Below are 20,715 nucleotides of genomic sequence, written 5' to 3'. Positions count from 1 at the left end.
GATAATCCATCCACTTCACAGGTGCGGCATATCTAAATTACTGTAAAATTGTGCATTTTATACTGGCCATTCACTGTGCAGCAATCATGTCTAACCCACAAAGCACATTGATATGCAACAATTGTGAGATGGATGGCTAATCTCGGCAAAGGAAGTGTTTACTGACAGATTTGTGAATATTTGGAATAGGCCAATAATTACATCTTTCAAGGGAAAATGGAATGACACAAGTGCTGCATTCATATCTTAGTTCAGTGCAAGTTTCAGGCGGTAGTAAGAGTAAAGTTGGTACATATTTTCCTTAATGTGCTGTCATAGTCCTCATAGTAATTGCATGCCAGTCTTTACCTATTAGCTGCCCAGCTAACACATTATTTGTAAAAGATAGCCCTTTGGTGGAATAATCAGCCATCATTTGGAGGCATGATAAGAGGCAATTTTGGACTTCCGTCAAACATTTGAATCAACATTGTTGAATCCATGCATTGTTATTGCATGTAAACTACTTACAGGACAGTAACCACTGCATTATTGAACACTAGGTGGCGACAACCTTATTTTGGAACACGTGAGCGTTGAGTGGGTAAAAACAATTCAGATTGAAAGGAGTCCGGGAGTCCCTTAAGCTTTATTGCACAATAAACCAACTTTCCAGGGATGCAGCAGGAAAATTAGGGTGACACAAAAACCTTGGTTTTAGTACTGCTGCTCTAAAAACCTGACAAATTACCGTGGCGCCCTTACAGAATACCTGCAGGCATTGATACATTATTTTCTGTATTTCTTACATTTGTAACTGGTTTCATTTGAAAAAGGACATTTCTACAAGTCACTTAATGAAGTCTGCTTTCGAAGAAAAAAACAGTCATTGTTCTTAGATGATAGCTTCAAGTGTACCAAAGTACAAACACTTACTGCAGTTATTCAATGTGAGCAGTTAGTGTTTAATACTATGGTTGACTAGTGGGTGTAAGACTCTTGCCCTATTTGACAGGAATATTAAAAAATCATTTCAATCCCCAAATCAGATAATTGGACAGTAAAGAGTAAAACCATAAAAAGCTATTTTTAAATTGTCATGACAGACAACATGTAGTCTGGCCATAAAGGATTGTAATGTGCAAAAAAAATAAAATGTCGTGATTGGAGCTTTAAAACAAGTAATGCGATTACAAAATGAAAACAAAAAAATGTAAAAGATTGTGACCACAATTTGGTACAAAACATTTAGAGTGAGGATCACCACACAAATGAAAATTACTTAAATAGTTCCAATATTCTTAATAGGGGAGATACAGAAATGTTAAAGGGACTTTACAAAACCTATGACTGCAAACTGTGCTGGACTGCAACCAGTGCCAAATGTGACACCATTTGTCTCAAAATGCATTTAACGTTTGCAGACGTCTTGTTTCACGTCTTAAATCTCACCTGCAAGAACAGGAAATTATTTCGTTTCTTCAGTCCTCTCCTCTTACAAATTGGCAACATTCATATGTTAAAGGCTTTACCGTCCCACATTTTTTTTCTCTCTCTCTCAATACATAGCAAGAATCAACACATACTGGAACATAAAAGGTTCAATTAGGGAATAAAAAATACAAATTCGAGAGGTGACCCCACCAACTGTTCTGTAAATGTGTATAATAGAGGGCAATGATTATTGACAGTTAAAAACTCAGAATACTGTAAGTTAATATCACAAAGGAAGAGTCAGAGTTGTAGCATACGTTGCCAGGGTAAAGGTCAGCCCCTCGTTTTTAAAACGGCTAAATACATTGTGAAGGTGCGTGTGGGGAATTATAGGTAGTGAATATGTTTCATATTATACTGTCGTAGCATGCTGTCAGTTATATCCTGCTACAATAGCTTGTGTCTTAGTATTTCATACCTTTGTCAGACTTAAGGCCGGGCTGGTTAGTCCATCTTTTAAGTATTTTTCAAATGTTGACGTCTCAGCACCAGCGGTCCAGACAAGACGCTATCCAAATCGAATGTGACTTTTGCACAAGTTCATCCTAAAACCACATTTGTGGCTGGCCAATACTGTCATAATTTACATCAAGTGCTTCAATACAAAGACAAAAGTGGGAGAAAGTAGTCCTGCCCTCCTTAGAATGGTCCATATGAAGTGCAAAGGTTCATTAATATGATTCGTGTGTGTGGTTTTGCTGTTGTTGTTTTGTGAGCGCTTCGGCTGGCTTATTTTAAATATTGCCCCTCGCCGCCGAGCCACACTCATACGATGGTCTCATCAGTCATTTTCTTTGTCAACTTGGTTGGCACAGAACTTTGGGTGGTGAGTGCGCCTTTCATGTCGGGCATGAGCAGGCGTACTTTCTGATTGGTCCTCCTCCATTCCGAGTACAGCTGACAATGGTATCGAAATGAGACCTGGAACAAGATTCACAGAGCGAAGGACATCAGTAAAAAACAGCGGTGGGAGGTAACAAAGTTTAAATACAGGGGCAAAGATAATTTGTTCAGTGACTATCCTCAAAAATCAAAACATCTTGAATTATATTTCCCTCATTTAGACAATGACACTAAACCACTCCAGACCCACCCAAATGAGGAAAATAGTATAGTGTTAGGCCCACACAATTATGGCCAAAATAATAATCGATAAATAATAAATGTATCAATATTGTAATCACGATTATTCCTCCTTAGGGAAAAATATTTTTATTACACTACTTTCTAACCAACAATGTGGGACAGTGTTGAGTTTAAAATGCATCTTTAAAAAGGAGTAAATGAAATTTTAAGAAAAATCAACTTTCACAAATGTTACTTCATGCTCTTATGCTGCACACAAATGGAATAAGTTGCCAACAGAGGAGACGACAGCCCCAAGTGGGAATGTTTTTTTAAATCCAGGTTGAAAAAAACTTTCATCATGCTTTTTTACAATTTGAATTATTTCTTCCACTGAACGGTTTGTGTTTTTAATATACTGTATATATTTTGTTGTTATTTATATTGCTTTATTTTTTCCCCCATTTTTAATGTTTGAATCAATTGAGTTACATTGTGTATGAAATGTATTATACAAATAAATTTGCTTTGGTTAGCTTTCGTGAGGGCTAAATGAAAAAATGTACTCTTACAAAATGTAATCGTGAATTTCAACTTAATGGAAGCAAATACAGTTAATATATAGAAGGTAATAACATTAGGCAACAAGCACAACTTTTCATTTGAAAACTCCCGTGGTCGATATGGTTAGTTGTCAAGGACATTGTGTGTCCGTTGGTCTGCTTGACCTTTGATCAGTTGTGCATGGTCAGAAACTGCAAAAAGACAGACAGCTACCATTTCCCCTTGAATTTACGCCAAGGGTTTTCTCAATGTGGTCACACCCAAAAGATAAAATTCATGGCAGCTGCTACGAAGACCGTAGGACCACAGTACTGGAGGCTAATTAAGCCTTAACCATGCATTCGCCCCCTGGTGGATGGGTATTTATGATGTGGGCACTGCTGCAAATGCAGCACGCTCAGTTAAACGTGGCAACCAAAATTGTTATTGCGATTAAAATTTGATAAATTGTGATGCTGTAACCCTTTCCAGACGGTGTTCGATGTCTATTTCTTGTTTGTTCTTGATTTTCTTTGTACCGCGGCATCTTGGTCGCAGCTTTTTGACCACTATAGTGAGGATACTAAGTAAAAATATGACAATTTGATGGGGGGCACTACTTTTTCACGGCACTGTACATTTATCAGGTATTTGTCGTTCAGTATTGTATTTTTCTGACAACTTTTATTCCCTATATTTGAAAACATCTGTACTTGCTACTCCATTTTTGTCAAAATTGGTCTGTTATTTTTTAACCTCTATGGATGATATTAAAAAAAGAGGTAAAGGGCCAATCCCAGTTGGACCTCCTTAGTCCTTGTTGCAGCCTTTACCCCTCAATTTTGCACGTTCACGAGGACAAAGTGGAGTTGAAAGGCTGAACAATGGACAGCAGTGGAAGCATTAGCAGGAATCAATGAATGACAACAGATCTTCCCCATCTATGGCCTCATTGAAGTGAATTGTTTGATGTTGTCAGCTACAAAAATGATTTGTGGTAAACATGCTGTCTTGTGCCATCCTAAAAAACCACCAAGTTCTGGTGCTCAAAATTCCAAAGTCGAATTATCACTTCTAGAGTCTTTTTTTTTTGTTTTACACCAGTATCTGTACTTTTACTCAAAATACAGCACATGTACATTTTTCCAGCTCTGAAAGGGTCTAATTGGTAATTTAAAACTATCTGTATGTGCCACATTTTAATAAACTAAAAAGGTATTTTAGACGTGTGTAACAATTGTGACAGCTGTCAAGTGGAAATGAATTCTTTTAGTGTTTATATTACTTACATTAAAATACATTTCAGGCATCAAATTAGATTAAGAACATTTTGCCATTCAAGGACTTTGGAAAGTGTAAACATTTTAAGAGTGTCCAATGATTCCTCTCACTTCTGTGGCAGATTATTACCAGTGTCCAGAGGATGTAGATGGTAAAGAGGGCGATGGTGAGGGCGATGAGGCCGACAGCCTCCAGTCTGCTCTTGAGCTGCAAGTGGTCCTGGGCGCCCCTCAGACACAGCCAACCACTGATGGCTGCCAGTGGCGTGATGAGCAGAAAGCAAGCCATGTCGCACAACAGCGTTCGCTTCTCGCTGCGGGGGCCTGGGTCCCTCAGCCACTGAAATACATGCACAACATGGAGGTCATTGTCCAAAGTCACTGATTCATCAGCTGTAGGCAAAACCTCAACTATAATTACATCTGGTATGTATATAACAATTTGATATTTGCTTAATACTTTACTATATTCTAATCCAATATGTAAGTAATAAATTGAAAAGCGGCCACAAGTCTTAGTGGAATTTTCTAAAAACCATGGAACGAGAACTTCAATAAATTCCTCCATAATAAATAAATTCAAAAGCACATAACTTTTTCACCTGCCCAAACTGCTCTTCTGATAAATGTTAAATTTGTGTGCTTAAAGTTGCATTTTTTAGGGTAAGTAATGGCACCAAAAGGTCACAGTAATTTTTGGGGGTGTCAGCTTGGAGAACATGACAGAATTTCAGCCTGTTGCAGCTTAATAGTGATTTTTTTTTTCCATAAACTTGTCAGGGTAATCCTTACGTGGATGCCAAATATGTCAAAATCTTTTTTCTTTTTCCCGTGTCGGTACTGACACGTTGTGCTGGTACAGTACATTCCTTTAAACATGCAGCAGCTGTTAATATGCCAAAAGCCAAGCATCATTGAGTTTTCATGTACATACTTGTAGCCTACATTCACTTTCAATAACTTTGTACCTGGGCCCAGCATAAATCATAATCATCTTTATTTGGCCAAGTATGTCAAAAACAAGGGATGTCGTCAATAGTAGGAGCTATTCTAGTACGACAACAGACAGTCAATTGACAGAGCACTTTTGAGACAAAGACAGGAACAGTCACAGAGCAATAAAGGTTGCTAGTAATGTGTCAATGACAGTACATATTTTTGGGAAAATTGTGCAAAAGGATGCAAGGCTCTCGAGCAATTACAGCAGATAGAATGCCTAACAGAGCAATAGTCCAGTGGAATGACTATTGTGCATAGAGCACTGAGACTTCAAGGAACGTTTAAAATGATTTGTAGTGTGCTAATCTGGGGCAATGTCAATTTTTCAAATGTTGCAGAGCCTCCTCAGTCAATTGTGCAAGTGGTGCAGATGCTACTCAGGCACAAGGTTCTAGGATTGGTCAACAACAGATGTTCAAATGGTGCATTTTGGTAAAGCTACTCCAGTGAGCACTTGTGGTTAAAATGTGAGTGCAAATGTTTTTTTTATGTGCCCTGCGATTCCCTAGCGACCAGTTCACAGTGCACCCTGCCCAAAAATAGCTGGGATAGGCTCCAGCATGCCATCATCCCGAGTGAAGATAAGCGATACAAAAAAATGGATGGATGGATATGGGCACTTGTTCATCAATATACCACTGTATTTAAAATCTTACTGACCTGCGTGAGGGGTTGTGGCCTCCGCTCAATGGTGAATTCGGTGTGGCAGAGTTCACAGTAGCTGGTGTTAGAAGACGACAGCCACTTCTCCAAGCAGCTCTTGTGCACTTTCCCTAGCGTGCCAGTGCATTCACATGGCGAAAGCAACGTCTCCCCTGCACCACCTTCATGGCAAATCCGACACATGCCTACATCACTGGGGAAACGATCAAAGTAACCACAAGAATAATTAGAACTAATGACTTTACATCCACGTTTAGATACTCAAAACACCATTGGTTTCTTGGCGAACAGCATATCACGACAGCATGTTTGTTGAAAAAAAACTTTGTATTGTAACATCTTGAAGGTCTCAATAGTCTTCTGAAAAATTTGGTTTATCCGATAATCCTACTGGCAGGAGAAAAAAATGGCCTTTCCTTGTGCCAATAAAGGGGCAAATTTTCAGAAGATGAAAAAACTAATTTTGAGAAGATATGATGATCAGGAGGCGGCATGGTGGAAAAGCTAGTAGAGCGTTGGCCTCACAGTTTTGAGGACCGGCATACGAATCCCCCTCCCCCCATGTGGTGTTTCCATGTTCTGTGGGTTTTCTTTGGGCGCTCCAGTTTGCTCCCACATGCATGAATATAGTAATATAGTCATGAGGTTTCCATGTTCCTGCTCTTACCTTTGCATGCTCACAGCTTTAACAATGGTGGAGAGTGGGCGGCCATCTTTAGCCGTAACCTTGGCAATGTACTGGGCCTGTGCGGTGGAATCAGACTCTTCGGAATCCTTAGAGGAGTCACATTCTGCGTTCCCTGAGTAATCACATAGGGACCCGGGTAGATGGCAACATCCTGATGATGACATGGCTCCGCTGGGGATTACAGGGAAGAAGACGGCAGCAGCAGCAACTTCTCAAGAAGGCTTTGAAGTTTCAAAATGAGATTCTCTGCCTTTGTCCACCTGCAGATCAATGATACAGATGACAATCACCAAATTAACTGACAAAATATGGATACACCAGACGACTCCTCATGTTGAATGTCACTACAGTCTTACAGTGTGTAGCTCTACCAAAAACTCACACATAACCTTTGAACTGTCATCATGCGTGACATCAGCACATCATGTGACACACAAATCGGGTGAGACTTCAGCATCTCGGCAGACTGCAGTTTGGGCAAGATCGAAACGAAAACAGTGTATTTTGCTTTGAACCCAAAAGGAAAAACCTTTATTCCGGGCTGTTTAAAAGGTTTTTTTCTTTTTTTTTTTTTAATATATATAACTGTTATTCTTGAATTGGTGCTTTTTCCCCCACTTTGTTTTAACTTTGAAAAGTCTGCTTTACATTTGTCATACAGGATATTATTGATATTTTATCTACCGGTATCTACAACTTTGCTGAGTTTCTGATTAATTTACGCAGTTCACCACTTTGGTCAGATGTGCTGTTCTTAAAGCAGTCTATAAATAAAGATGGCCTGTATTGGTCTCCAGTCAACCACCTACCATTCACATAGAGACAACCTTTAATATTCACACCTACTGGCAAATACGAGTTCTAAACTGACCTAATAAGCATGTGGGAGGAATGATTGGTAGGTAAAAATGTGCCAAACAGTTGCACCACATATGCCATCGACAAACAACAATCAAAAGATCTTCCACTAAATGGCAGGTGGCACAATTAACCCACAGGTGTCAAAAACAAGGCCATGTCAACCCACTACAGCATTTTATGTGGCCGGCAAAGGCATATCATGTTCTTCAACGTCCATGATTTTCGTCAAATTCTGTACCAAAACGTCAAATTGTCATATCGTAAATGATAACATAGAGATATTGCAACCATTTTTGTGCTACCAAACATCAACAATAGTTGAAAAACCCATTACCATTGATTTCTGATTAAAAACTAGCACATCAATGTCATGTATAATTTATGGTGAGGCGATTTAAGGTTTTTATGGTTTCAGAGTCACTGGCCCTCTGAGGGAAACTATAACTACAATGTAGCCCGCTATATAAATGAGTATGACACCCCTAAATTAGCATATATTCATCTGTCGCTATTCATGGAATAGCTTTGTGACTTTTTTGGGGGTGGTGTTGTGCCTTGGCTCAAAAAAAAGTTTGGAAAACACCAATTACAGAACTGTTCAGTTAAAACTTTTCTGGAACATATTAACAACTGGATGCCTAAATCTGACTGAAGAAAAGCTTTGATCAGCTGATCGTCTAAATTTTCATTTATTTTTTTATTTTTTACAAGTGATGTGACATAACCTATACAACTAAGTTTCTTTTTAATGTTTTTCAGAGAGGAAGTAAAAATAATAATGTTGTGCAAGTCTGCACACCCTCCTCTGACTGGAATGTGACTTCATAACCATTCAATAAAACGCATGCTAAATGGGATTTGGCACACACTGGCTACCACGTAAAATGCCTCAGATTAACCCCAAATACATTTCAGATGCTTTAACGAGCTTGTCATTGCTTTTTTTTTTTTCTTTGCTCGCATAGCCAAGAAGGTTGTGCACGAACACTGGCTGCTATTGTAAACTGTTCATAATTACCTCTACCTTGTCAGAGGCCTCAGGTCCATCTGATTTAAAAAAAAAAAAAAGCAATATGCTACCACCACTATACCTCACTGTAAGTATGGTGTGCTTTGGAAGATGAGCAAAATTTGGTCAACATTGTGACCAAACCTAACTTTTGGAATCACAGTCAAAAAGTCCAATCTTTGTTTTGATTTTCGAGACTGCCATTCTCTGTTATGTATGAGTGTCATTTTCATTTTATATGATCAGTACCATAAAATAAGTCCCACATTGATTTTTTTTTAAATCAATGTGTTTTCATTGATGTATTTGAAGTATTGGCATTTTAAAATCGTTTATACGGTAAAAATTCTCAGAAAAACAAGTTTTAAATGTTTTTTTCTATACTCTCAAAGCAAAAATGTTTTTCCTGTTGTGTCCCAAATGAAATTTCATCGTTTGCATCAGATTTGTTGAAGAAACTAACCCTATTTTCTCCATTTGCTTAATCTGCCTAACCCAAAAAAACTAACACAAATGTATCTTAGTCTCATTAAGAGTTTCTTTGTATGGTTCTTTAACAAATGTTCTTTCAGTCTCATTTAAGATGTCTTTACCATGAACACTTGGCATACCAAGCAATTGCATTCACACAGTACCAGACACCCGAGTACATGATATTCTTTCAGAGATAAAGTGTATGTATGAATTTTCAGGAGTAACAAGGCAGACAAGCATGTACTGTACTTCCTACATAGAGTGGGGAATTTATAAAGAGAGCGGAAGGTATCAACAGTACGCGTATCACTGCCACACCAAAAAATAAAAAAAAGGTCACATTTCTTATTATAATGTCAATTGTTTCACATTATAATGTGGTTAATTACACATTATGTGAATCGTTTCAAATTATAATGTGATTAATTACATGTTATAATGTGAATCAGTTCACATAACGTAGATTCGTTTCACATAATGTAGATTTGTTTCACATAACATGGAAAATATTAAATAAATACATTTGACCCCTCTTTACCCATTACACATTAAAATGTGAATCGTTTCACATTATAATGTGGCTAATTACACATTATAATGTGAATCGTTTCACGTTATAACTTAGATTCGTTTCACATAACGTAGAAAATAATAAATTTCACCCCTCTTTACCCATTGCACATTATAATGTGAAAACGATTCACATTATAACGTGTAATTAACCACATTATAATGTGAAACGCGACCTTTCTTTTTCCTGGTGTGGCAGCAATACGCTTCCATGCAACAGAACTCCACTGATTTAATGGTAAAAATTAGTAACTCTCTTTCATTTGAACTTTATCCAAATATTTTGGATTTAAAATGCAACTTATGTTGTCATCGACCCTGCCTGAAGCCAGATATTATGAACAAGCTAGTGTTCTCAGATATTTTGTACGTCTGACCGCTGCACTCAGGCGACACATGGTTGAACACAAACATTGATAAAGCGCACAGATACACACACTTACCATGGTTCATTACGTTTTGCATATACTGTTATGTTCTCTATTGAAAATGTTAAGTTACTGCACTGTTGATTCAAGTTCCACCTGTTGCAGCATAACAGATTATTAATTGTTAGAGGAGCGCTACAGTAAAACTCTTTCTGATTTCTACTTCAGTTCTTGGGGATTTTATATTGTTGATGACCGACAGCGACTTCTGATCAATAAAACTGCGCTTGCCACATCCTTTTGTATTATGATATTTGGATTATTTGAAGAAATGCTTAGTTTTCATCAAAACCAAGTCTTAGAGATATCTGTGAACATAAAAATAGAAAATTTAGTCCCTATCATTCAGCCATAGCCTTTACTATTATTATGAATGTTTAAAGATGAGTGTCATGGGTTCAATGATTACTTATGATCATTTATGCACATGTATCTGCAGAGCTTTAGGACAACATGTAAATAGTGCAAGACATTTATTTAGCTGCTCTGTTGCCTTTTTCATCTTTACCGTGATGAACTTTGACTTTCCTGTTATGCATAAAGTATGTTTGATTTGCTCTGTCAATGGGTTTTCTCAAACATGTGGTAAAATGTATATTGTATAGGATATTCCCCCATAAGTCTTGTGATTTGCATTGGACTACCATTAAATTAATGTATCTACATCTTGATTTTCTTTAAAATTATGGGCTTATTCATCTATTTTGTTGAGCCGCTTATCCTCACAAAGGTCGCGGGAGTGCTGGAGCCTATTCGAACTATCATCGAGCAGGAGGCAGGGTAAATCCTGAGCTGGTTGCCAGCCAATCGTAGGGCACGCAGAAACAAACAACCATTGGGACTCACAATGACATCTAATATCACTTTTTGAAAATAGGATGTCAAGCATGACAGTCTTGGCACAGGAGACAAAAAAAAAAGGCAGCATAAATAGATAAAATGTCTCATAAGTGTCTTTATCGTTATTACTCAAATAATGTAAAAATTACCCATATGTACCGGATAACATCACGTTAGCTGTCAAAAACGAAATATTTTGAAGGGTGGACGCTGGGTGACAGCCAAAAGATTTGGCAAAACACGCACGTCAGTGTCAATCACCAACTGACAAAGGCTAGCACCATTTAAGTCCACGAAAAGTACACCGACCAGCCCAACGACACGCTAAGAATATATTGTTGTTAGCAATAAAAAGGCAAAACAGACATGTTGCCAAACAAACCGCAAGCCTCAATTCACTCACCCGACAGCCTCCCCTTTGTTGCTCGGCCTTGGCTTGAGTGTGAAAGCAAAACAGCAGACGACAGGAAGCTAACTGGTCAGCCCTAGCTGCAAAATATGACATTGACATCGAACCAAAAGCGCTGATTTGGTGGCAACATAAGAGAAGCCAACATGCCCTGTGACCCCGCCATCGTTCTTCGAGTGTTTTCCCCTGGTGGGTTTTCGTTTAAAACCTGTGACGGAAAGCGTTCGTGTCTCCTAGGATTACCAGACAAAGCTAACGTAGCTGACGGCTAGCATTTAGCAAGCTTCAGCATCCTCAGCTGTGCTAGAGGATCACGTGACACGATGCTGCCTTCGCGGTCTCGGTAAAAAATAGATTATTTTGCTTATCTTCAAATTAGACTGGTACCCTTCGAGGACGATGTTTGCAGCTTCATTCCCCGCCTTTTTAAGTTGAGTAAAATACACATTAGTCACCCTGTGAGGGCAGAAGATGAAAGAATCATGTCATCGAGCACATCTCAATGATATCATTTTTTCCCTGATGATGCCAGATGATGTAAATGAATGCCCAGAAATTTAAAACCAAAAATAAAAAGTGCTGCTTTATCGACCTTTTATGATATTTGATGGAAGACTACAACAAGGATGATTGCCAAACTCAATTTTTCCATGGCTCACATATAGTTAGGGTTTTCACCCAGATGGATGTTCTCACTATGAATATATAGATGTAGAAGCTCCTCCTCATGTTAATGCATATACAAAATTCCCCCTGAAATCGATTGCTATATATTATTTTAACAATAATTTGAATTTGAAATCAAGTCATGGAAAATATGATGAATATATAGTTAATTCCACTTCTCTGCCTTGTGATAAGCAGCAAAGTTGCTTCACCTGAAGAAATTAAGAAGAAGAAACTAAATTCGCAAGAGACACTTTATTTAGTCAGCCATATCAGGTTATGTGGCTGGTTGTATTTAGCTCTTCGCCCTTCAGTTTGGAACCTGTGGACTATTGAATACAGGGTCCAACCATTATCAACCAAAACTGGTCCTGTAGATCAGTGGCTCTTAAACCTCATGCACCAATTACCACCTGGAAAAAAATACTCTCGAAGTACCACCATCATCATGACCAGGCACAAGGGTTAATCAAAACAAGACAGAGGGGATTTAAAAAAAAACATATTTAATAATATTGTAAGACAATGTAGCATTATTGTTGTGTGCTAAAAAGTTAAATACAATGCAACTGTACTTGAGCAACAATACTTTTGCATAATGTTACTAGAGAGAGTCCACATGACAACATCAGTACAAGTGGCAGATTTTGAAAATCACTGCAATGTAAATGAACTAATTTAGCTGACCCCATGATGCCAATTCTTGATTATTCAATTCAGATTGAATTTGCATATAGAAGTGGTAGTGTTTGAAAACTGGGACAGCCTTTTCTAAATTAAACCTGTAAGGTATTTTAGGAACAAGGGGCTACAGTTGAGCACCATGCATTAGTTAAACAATATCTATTTTAGTCAGAACTGCCTTAACCTCAATGTGTGCCTACCCCCTTTTTCCCTTTGTACCCAAACACTGATAAAAGTACAGTCAACCTGCACAACAGTGGTAAGTATGCACATGCACAGACAAACACATCCACATGCAAGCGTGGATGCGTGTTTGTCATGAGCTGCTGCACTCTACTGTTTGGTCAAAGTTCAACGAGAATCATGAGATACCACCTCGCTAAAAGAATAGCATGCGAGATCTGTTAGTGGACTTTAACATGGAGTGAAGGGCATATGTACACGCGAGGGATTTTCACATCTAATGTTTAGGATAACTTCATAAAATATACTATAGATTTCATGATGCAGCCTTTGAATTTGAAATGATCAAACCCCCACCCTTTTTTTTTTGTTTGACAAAAATTCAACATAATCAACCATTTTCAAACTGTTCATCAGTGTTTATCCATTTCTTGCTCTCTGCTTACTACTGCAGGAATTTCTGTGCATCACAGTGTGCATAAATAACTCAATGTCCTTTAAAACGAATACAGTACAGAGATTTCTTTCTAAATACTTTATATATTTGAAGGAGGACTTTGTCCAAAATTCATATGTACAATAAAACCTCCAATCTGAAGTAATATAATTATTACATATATTTTGGACATTTATTTAAAAAAAAAGAAAGAAAAGAAAGAACATTTTTTTTTAGATCCACGCATTATCTGGATATGTGCCACCCTTCACAGCCAGACACCGAAGAAACGTCCTTGACCCCACCCCGTGACGTTGCCGGTGCTTAGCATTACAGACCATTCGTTCTAGCTTGGCCAAGATGGCGAGGTGTTAGGCACCAAATTGCAACGAAACTCAGAAAACGCACCCAAATTTGTCGTTCTTTAACCCCCCGTGGGGTCAACCTGACAAGGTAAAGCTGTGGCTGTCACAGTTGAGGCTTGTTCATCAGCCGTGGAAATTTGCATGCATGTAATCATTACTGGTTATTAGCCTCGTGCCGGTACTGTATAAGCAGCAACATATTTTATGAGGCGGCACGGTGACTCAGCTGTAAAGTGTTGGCCTCACAGGTATGAGGATCTTGGTTCAATCCTAGACCTCCCTGTGTGGAGTTTGCATATTCTCCCCATGTCTGCGTGGGTGTACCCTGCTTCCTGCCCATTGACAGCTGGGATAGGCTCCAGCACACCCCTGACCCTTGTGCAGATAACCTGCTAAGCAAATGGATGGATGGATATATACGTGTAATTACTTTAGGGAAATCCCAATTTCTTTTTTTTTTTTTTTGCATTTTATGTACTAGTGGTACAACTTCATCTCTCTCTGACAAAGTTATTCAGACATCTTGATCGTGATCCAAGTTCATTCTGATCCGCTCCATTTTTTGTCCGAACTTTTCAAACTCACAACAACACTGGCATTCCGCCAAAGTTGACATTAAGTCACAAAGAGAACACGAACACCAGTCTATCGAAACGGCCTGTCTGGAAGATCTCCGAGGTCCATGTTATATGATTGTTGTGCTCCTTCGTCAGCGTCACATACCCTCTCAAACACGTCAACATCCACCTGTGTGTATTCTGGCTCAAACGCATAGGCTTGTACATTGTACATTATGTTATATTTTGTTTTGTTTGTTTGAAATTATTTTTCACAAAAATCGTCCACAAAATGCCAGATAGTGGACGTTCTGTGTTTGGTGAAACGTATCCACTAGCAATGGGGGTTCAGAACAGGAAGTACTGCAGATATGGCAAGTGCTGATTGGCTGTCAGTTTTCCAGCTGTGGTCATTGGAATGTCTGAGCGAGAGAGGAATTTTGATAATACTTTTCCAATTTAGAGATGTTTCTAGGTGAACTCTGTGGATAATTTTTGCATTAAGAGAAACACTGAACCCTCATCTACTAACTTTTATTGTGTGCTCCCATTCTTATTTTTTTCAACAAAGTCCCCCTTTGACGCTAATTGCTGAAAATATGCAATGATTAAGAACTTTTTCAAAATTAAATTTTTCCTGAATGTAAACCGGGACCTCGGGCTGGTGTGGGAGTTTTATACCGTCTCATTGTCGACCATGAGTAGAAAGAGTGAGGTTAAAAAAATAAAAATAAATTCAAAATTACGACGTCTCAGCACCGTGGTCTATAGTAACTCATTTTCATTGCATGGAAAAGCCCCAGGACGAGCCGGTGGGTTGTATTACAGCCACCACAGGCTTAACGTGAAAATGTCTTTGTGGCTCAAACTTGTAACGAAATGAAGGCATTAGAAAGATCCTAATAAGTAGCATCCATTTTTTCAGGTCTCAGAAGTGGTCTTTAATTGACAGTTGAGTAGCGCACGGTTGCAACGTAGAGCATTGACAAGGGCTTGATATTTCTCAATTTTCAAGCCTTGTTTTATCAACATGGGGGTGTTTTAAATCATTAAAATTGGCCAGGGTTGTTAATGCTCTCCTCTGCGGTGTCTCAAACTTACAGGAAATTTATTTTCACTTTCCATGTAATTATCAATACTTTTCTTTTGTTCAGAGACAAGGTGCTTCTGTTTTATCACAGATATACACTAAGTGAAATGCATGACATACATGGATCCACCTTTTTTTCTCAGATAGATTTCATTTTGAAGCTTGGCTAATTTAATTTTGCAGAAATATTGCAGAGAGTAACAGGAAGAACGTGAGTCAGTTACAGCTTTGGACAGTTGGAAAAAGATAGACTCATTGCATAATTTATTCCCAGCGTTGGGTTTTCAATAACTGTATAATTCACTTCCTGCAGTTCAGTCTTGTGATCTTTAAAAGAGTTCTCATGAGAAGCAAAGGAAGGTAGTTAATCGATTCCGGATGCCCTGACATGACGAGTTCACGCTACATCTGCTCGTGTGCCACTTTTCAATGAACAGCAAATTAGATTACAGCTTTACAGTAAAAAAAGCATACTTCATGTTCATTTACATTGTAGACACATTATGCCATACTTTATTGAAATTGCAGATGGAGACTCAGTCTTAATGCTGCTCACATGTATGGTCATAACATTAGAGAAGATTCTATTCTATTTGCTATACATTATCCCTCAACTGTTACAGGCAGTGGTGGCTTAAATGATGAAATGTATGAGTCCCCCCCAACACCCAACGGCATCATTGCACACACAGCCCAAAATAGGGATACCTGAAATGGTGAAAAACAGTTTAACACTCACAATCTGCTGTATACAGTATAGAACGCTATGTGACCAATTCAGGAATATGGGATACCTGACTTCCTGTATATGCTAGGCTAACAGGTTTGAGTAGGGTTGGTGACACAGTGTTTTAAAGTCCATCGATCCATTAATTTTCCATATGGCTTTTCCTCACTGGGGTCATAGGTGAGGAGTGCTCAGCTGACTCTTAGCGAGAAGTGGGATATACCTTGAACTGGTCGCCAGGCAATCGCAGGGTACACATACTTACATACACATCTCTGGGGAGTTTAGAGTCTTTAATAAACCTACCATCCGTGTAATTAGAATGTGGAAGGAAACCGGAGTGCCCTAAGAAAAAACATAAAAACATACCCCCACACAAACGAGGCTGAATTTGCACCAGAGTCTTCAGAACTGTGAGGCAGATGTAATCAGCCGCACCACCCCTGGTTTGTGGCAGGTTGTGCATTTTTTAGACAGAGTACTACTGAGTTTACTACACAAAGAATATTAATTAATCTTAATTCTATTTCATGTCTGTGCATTTGAACCAAAGAAACTTTGAACCATTGGTTACGAAGTAATAATAAGATCTGGTTAAATTACGTTTTTAGCTAGCCTCTCAGCAAAAAAACAGGACATACAAATGCAGCCATTACACGATCAGTCACTTTATTTGCTAACAATAACGAGGTAATCTTAGCTCCTCCCCTAAATACAGAGGTCTTGAATCAACAATGACGTCAAACTTCTTGATATTGTTAACCTCTCACTCCAACGTTTGTTAGTAAAATCCTCGAACACACCAAATAACATCTCCAAAAGGGAGCACAAATTCGCCATATGATGGAAATGGCTTTCATGTCATGATGCCAATAATAATAATAATAATAATAATAATAATAATAATAACAGTTATGTAGCATTTTTTGGGGTAGTACATTGCTACCCCCAAGAAATGCACCCTGTGGAGCTGCACATATTGGACATACCAGACACTGCCAATTGGTTATGGCAACAGTCACTAATGCAGGGTGATTTATTGTAGATTCATTTTCCGTTCATTTTTCACAGCTTGTTTATTTGACACAATTAATTTTGTATTAATAAACTCATTTCCTATTGCACTTGGGTAAACATACAGTAACATTACTAATGCAGCAAAAGACAAATATGACAATGACAAAATGTTTTAATATGGAATAGATAAAAATAAAGCAACAAATTTGGTATTTGTTTAAATATGGTTTATTAATGATAAAAAGAAATAAAATGATCAAAAGAACTGAATGTAATAATTCCAGTTATTTTCTCCCTCTACAAGACAGCATACATGATTACAATGAATGCTGGTCATAATTAACATCGTAAACATGTTTAAGCTATTAATCAACCAATCAACCAAACAAAGGAAGTGGTCGAGTTTTATATTTGCATTATATTTGCATCTGAGGCACGTCAACTGTAGGTAATCCATCTTCACTGAACATCGCTTAGTTCCTTCGGGATTGAATCAAGAGTTTTCCATCATGAGGCAAACATTACATTTCTAATTTAAGACATGATACGATAGAATGTGAACGATGAAAACGTGCACATGACTCCAACTTGTGATACTATGCTCTCAATTACAAGACTGTGTGGATCCATTCAGTGGCATTATTGAATCAGCAACTGCCTATTCTGAGCGCGAGTCTATCAGCTGATGTGACTGGTTAACTGGTCAGTTCAGTTTAAACAGTCTATATTATGTATGTTAACTCGATTCAATGAAAATTGGGAATATGTTTTAAAATTGCCCTGTTATCAGGTCCTCAGAGTCGTCGTTATGAGATACTTTTACAAAGAAAGAAAAGTCAGTCTAAGATATTGATAAAATGGTTGTGATCCCTTGTCTTCAGTTATTTTGAATAGAACAGGTTTAGGGGGATGCAAATGGATTTTTCCGCTAAGTAAGTAAGTTAGTTAGTTAGTTAGCAAGGGGGAAGTTAGAAAGGTACTGAACAGGATGAAAATGGAAAGACAGTTGGTCCTGATGACATACCAGTGGAGGTATGGAAGGAATTTGGAGAGGTGGCTGTGGAGTTTTTGACCAACTTATTCAATAGAATACTAGTGGGAGAGAAGATGCCAGAAGAATGGAGGAAAAATGTACTAGTTCCCATTTTTAAGAACAAAGACGATGTTCAGAATTGTGGAAACTACAGAGGAATAAAGATGATGAGCCACACAATGAAGTTATGGGAAAGAGTAGGGTAGGCTAGACTCAGGTCACAAGTAAGTATATGCGAGCAAAAGAAAAGGTTCATGCCTAGAAAGAGGACCACAGATGCATTATTTGCCTTGAGGATGCTCGTGGAAAAGTACAGAGAAGGTCAGAAGGAGCTACATTGTGTCTTTGCAGACCTAGAGAAAGCCTATGACAGTGCAAGTCCCGTGTGGCGGAGAAATATGTTAGAATAGTATAGGACATGTATGAGGACAGCAGAACAGCGATGAGATGTGCCGTAGGTGTGTCAGAAGAATTTAAGGTGGAGGAGGGACTGCATTAGGGATCCGCTCTGAGCCCCTTCCTGTTTGCGGTAGTCATGGATAGGCTGACAGATGAGGTTAGACTGGATTCCCCTTGGACCATGATGTTCGCAGATGATATTGTGATCTGCAGTGAAGGCAGGGAGCAGGTGATGGAACAATTAGAAAGATGGAGGCACGCACTGGAAAGGAGAGGAATGAAGATTAGCCGAAGTAAAACAGAGTATATGTGCATGAATGAGGGGGGCGGTGGGGGAAGAGTGACGTCTCAGGGAGAAGAGATAGCAAGGGTGGACGACTTCAAATACTTGGGGTCAACAGTACAGAGCAATGGAGAGTGTGGTACAGAAGTGAAGAAACGTGTCCAAGCAGGTTGGAACAGTTGGCGGAAGGTGTCTGGTGTTCTATGTGACAAAAGAGTCTCCGCTAAGATGAAGGGCAAAATTTATAAAACAGTGTAGAAGCCGGCCATGATGTATGGATTAGAGACGGTGGCACCGAAGAAACAACAGGAAGCAGAACTGGAGGTGGCAAAAATGAAGATGTTGAGGTTCTCGCTTGGTGTGAGCAGGTTGGATAGGATTAGAAATTAGCTCATTAGAGGGACAGCCAAAGTTGGATGTTTTGGAGACAAGGTTAGAGAGAGCAGACTTCGATGGTTTGGACATGTCCAGAGGGGAGAGAGTGAGTATATTGGTGGAAGGGTGCTGAGGATGGAGCTGCCAGGCAAAAGAGTGAGAGGAAAACCAAAGAAAAGGTTGATGGATGTTGTAGGGAGGACATGAAGATTGTGGGTGTTAGAGAGAAGGATGCACGAGATAGGCTTAGATGTAAAAAGATGACATGCTGTGGCGACCCCTAATCGGGACAAGCCGAAAGGAAAAGAAGAAGAAAAAGAAGAAATGGCTTTTTCTGTTACAGATCTATTAACAAAGTTGATATTTAACCGAATGTTCACGAAAGCTAACGGAGTTGTGACAATGACAATGCATTTCCTTGGAAATAACATTTTGCACGGTAAAAGTGACTAAATGGAGTCCAAAAGCACCTGTCACAACAAGCCAAAAGGAAGTTTGTGAACTAGATTTACAGATTATAAATCACATAATTAAAACAGGCTTTTTGGGTCCAAAGACACATTACAGTGGGGACATTTTTCAAAGATCCTCTCATAATCCTAGCAATAATTCAACAGAACTGCCATGTGTAATCCTAAATGCCATAGGAAAAGTTTTTTTTTCTTTTTTTAGGATAATTTTTTATTTTTTCAAGATTTCTAATATTAATGTCAACGTTTAGTTAAGAGAGGATGTTTAAGAAGTGAAATACAAATACAAAAGTGAATGCAACTTTGCATAAAATTACTCCTGTTGTGCAAATCCCGGGAAAGATGCCCTTATTCACCAGAAAATAGGACATTCTCCAAAAAAAAAAAAAAAAAACACCCTTTGCTCTTGAAAAAAAAAGAACATTTTATTTATCTGGCGGCACGGTGGAGGAGATGGTTAAGCGTTGGCCTTACAGTTCTGAGGACCCAGGTTCAATCACGGCCCTGCCTGTGTGGAGTTTGCATGTTCTCCCCGTGCCAGTGTGGGGTTTCTCCTGGCACTCCGGTTTCCTCCCACATCCCCAAAACATGCAACATTAATTGGACACTCTAAATTGCCCCGAGGTGTGATTGTGAATGCGACTGTTGCCTGTCTTCATGTGCCCTGTGATTGCCTGGCAACCAGTTCAGGGTGTCCCCCGCCTCCTGCCAGTACTCCCCGCGACCCTCGTGAGGATAAGCGGCAAAAGAAAATGGATGGATGGATTTTATTTTTCTAACGCATACCAACAGCTCCAGCAGTCCACCGCAGTTTGGATACTACTGGCTTGGTATACAATAATGCAGTCGTCCTGACCGATGAAGTGAAAGGACTGTTCCCGAACTTCCACAGTCGTTTACTTTGTCTGAGAACCTATGTGTCTGAATTATTTTTTTTTTAAAAAAAAATCTTAATAAACGTCAATTAGAACTGTTTCAAGGCCTTAAAATGTAAACAAAAGGGATCCCATTGGTTTAATAATTGAGTTGGTGAGCATGTGAACGGTGCGTGATCAGGGCGTAACAGACACGACGTCGGTGACCGATTGACCAATCACCGGCCGTGTTTCCCAGCCTATGAAAGTACAG

General features: G+C 38.8%; 1 protein-coding gene across 1 annotated transcript; it reads right to left on the bottom strand.

Moving 5' to 3' along the window:
• Positions 1–609: 609 nt before the first annotated feature.
• Positions 610–11,644, bottom strand: LOC133511321 (E3 ubiquitin-protein ligase MARCHF2-like). Its single transcript, XM_061840120.1, has 5 exons — positions 11,297–11,644; positions 6,691–6,971; positions 6,021–6,216; positions 4,492–4,701; positions 610–2,394 (listed from the first exon to the last, which is right to left on the bottom strand). The coding sequence occupies exons 2-5, from the start codon at positions 6,873–6,875 to the stop codon at positions 2,239–2,241; spliced, it is 747 nt and encodes a 248-aa protein (XP_061696104.1). The 5' UTR covers positions 6,876–6,971; positions 11,297–11,644; the 3' UTR covers positions 610–2,238.
• Positions 11,645–20,715: the final 9,071 nt, after the last annotated feature.

This window comes from Syngnathoides biaculeatus, chromosome 13 (genome assembly GCF_019802595.1).
Source record: "Syngnathoides biaculeatus isolate LvHL_M chromosome 13, ASM1980259v1, whole genome shotgun sequence".
Taxonomy (NCBI): domain Eukaryota; kingdom Metazoa; phylum Chordata; class Actinopteri; order Syngnathiformes; family Syngnathidae; genus Syngnathoides; species Syngnathoides biaculeatus.
Note: the sequence above shows the minus strand (reverse complement) of the source record. Positions and strands in the feature narration are given on the sequence as shown.

Bases quoted from the DNA above. Each gene is read 5' to 3' on its own strand.
- LOC133511321 (XM_061840120.1), bottom strand. From the start codon at position 6,875: ATGTCATCATCAGGATGTTGCCATCTACCCGGGTCCCTATGTGATTAC. The intron at 6,217-6,690 runs GTAAGAGCAGGA...TCGTTTCCCCAG, and splicing joins AAAGCTGTGAGCATGCAAAG to TGATGTAGGCATGTGTCGGA. The intron at 2,395-4,491 runs GTAATAATCTGC...ATCTTGTTCCAG, and splicing joins TCTACATCCTCTGGACACTG to GTCTCATTTCGATACCATTG.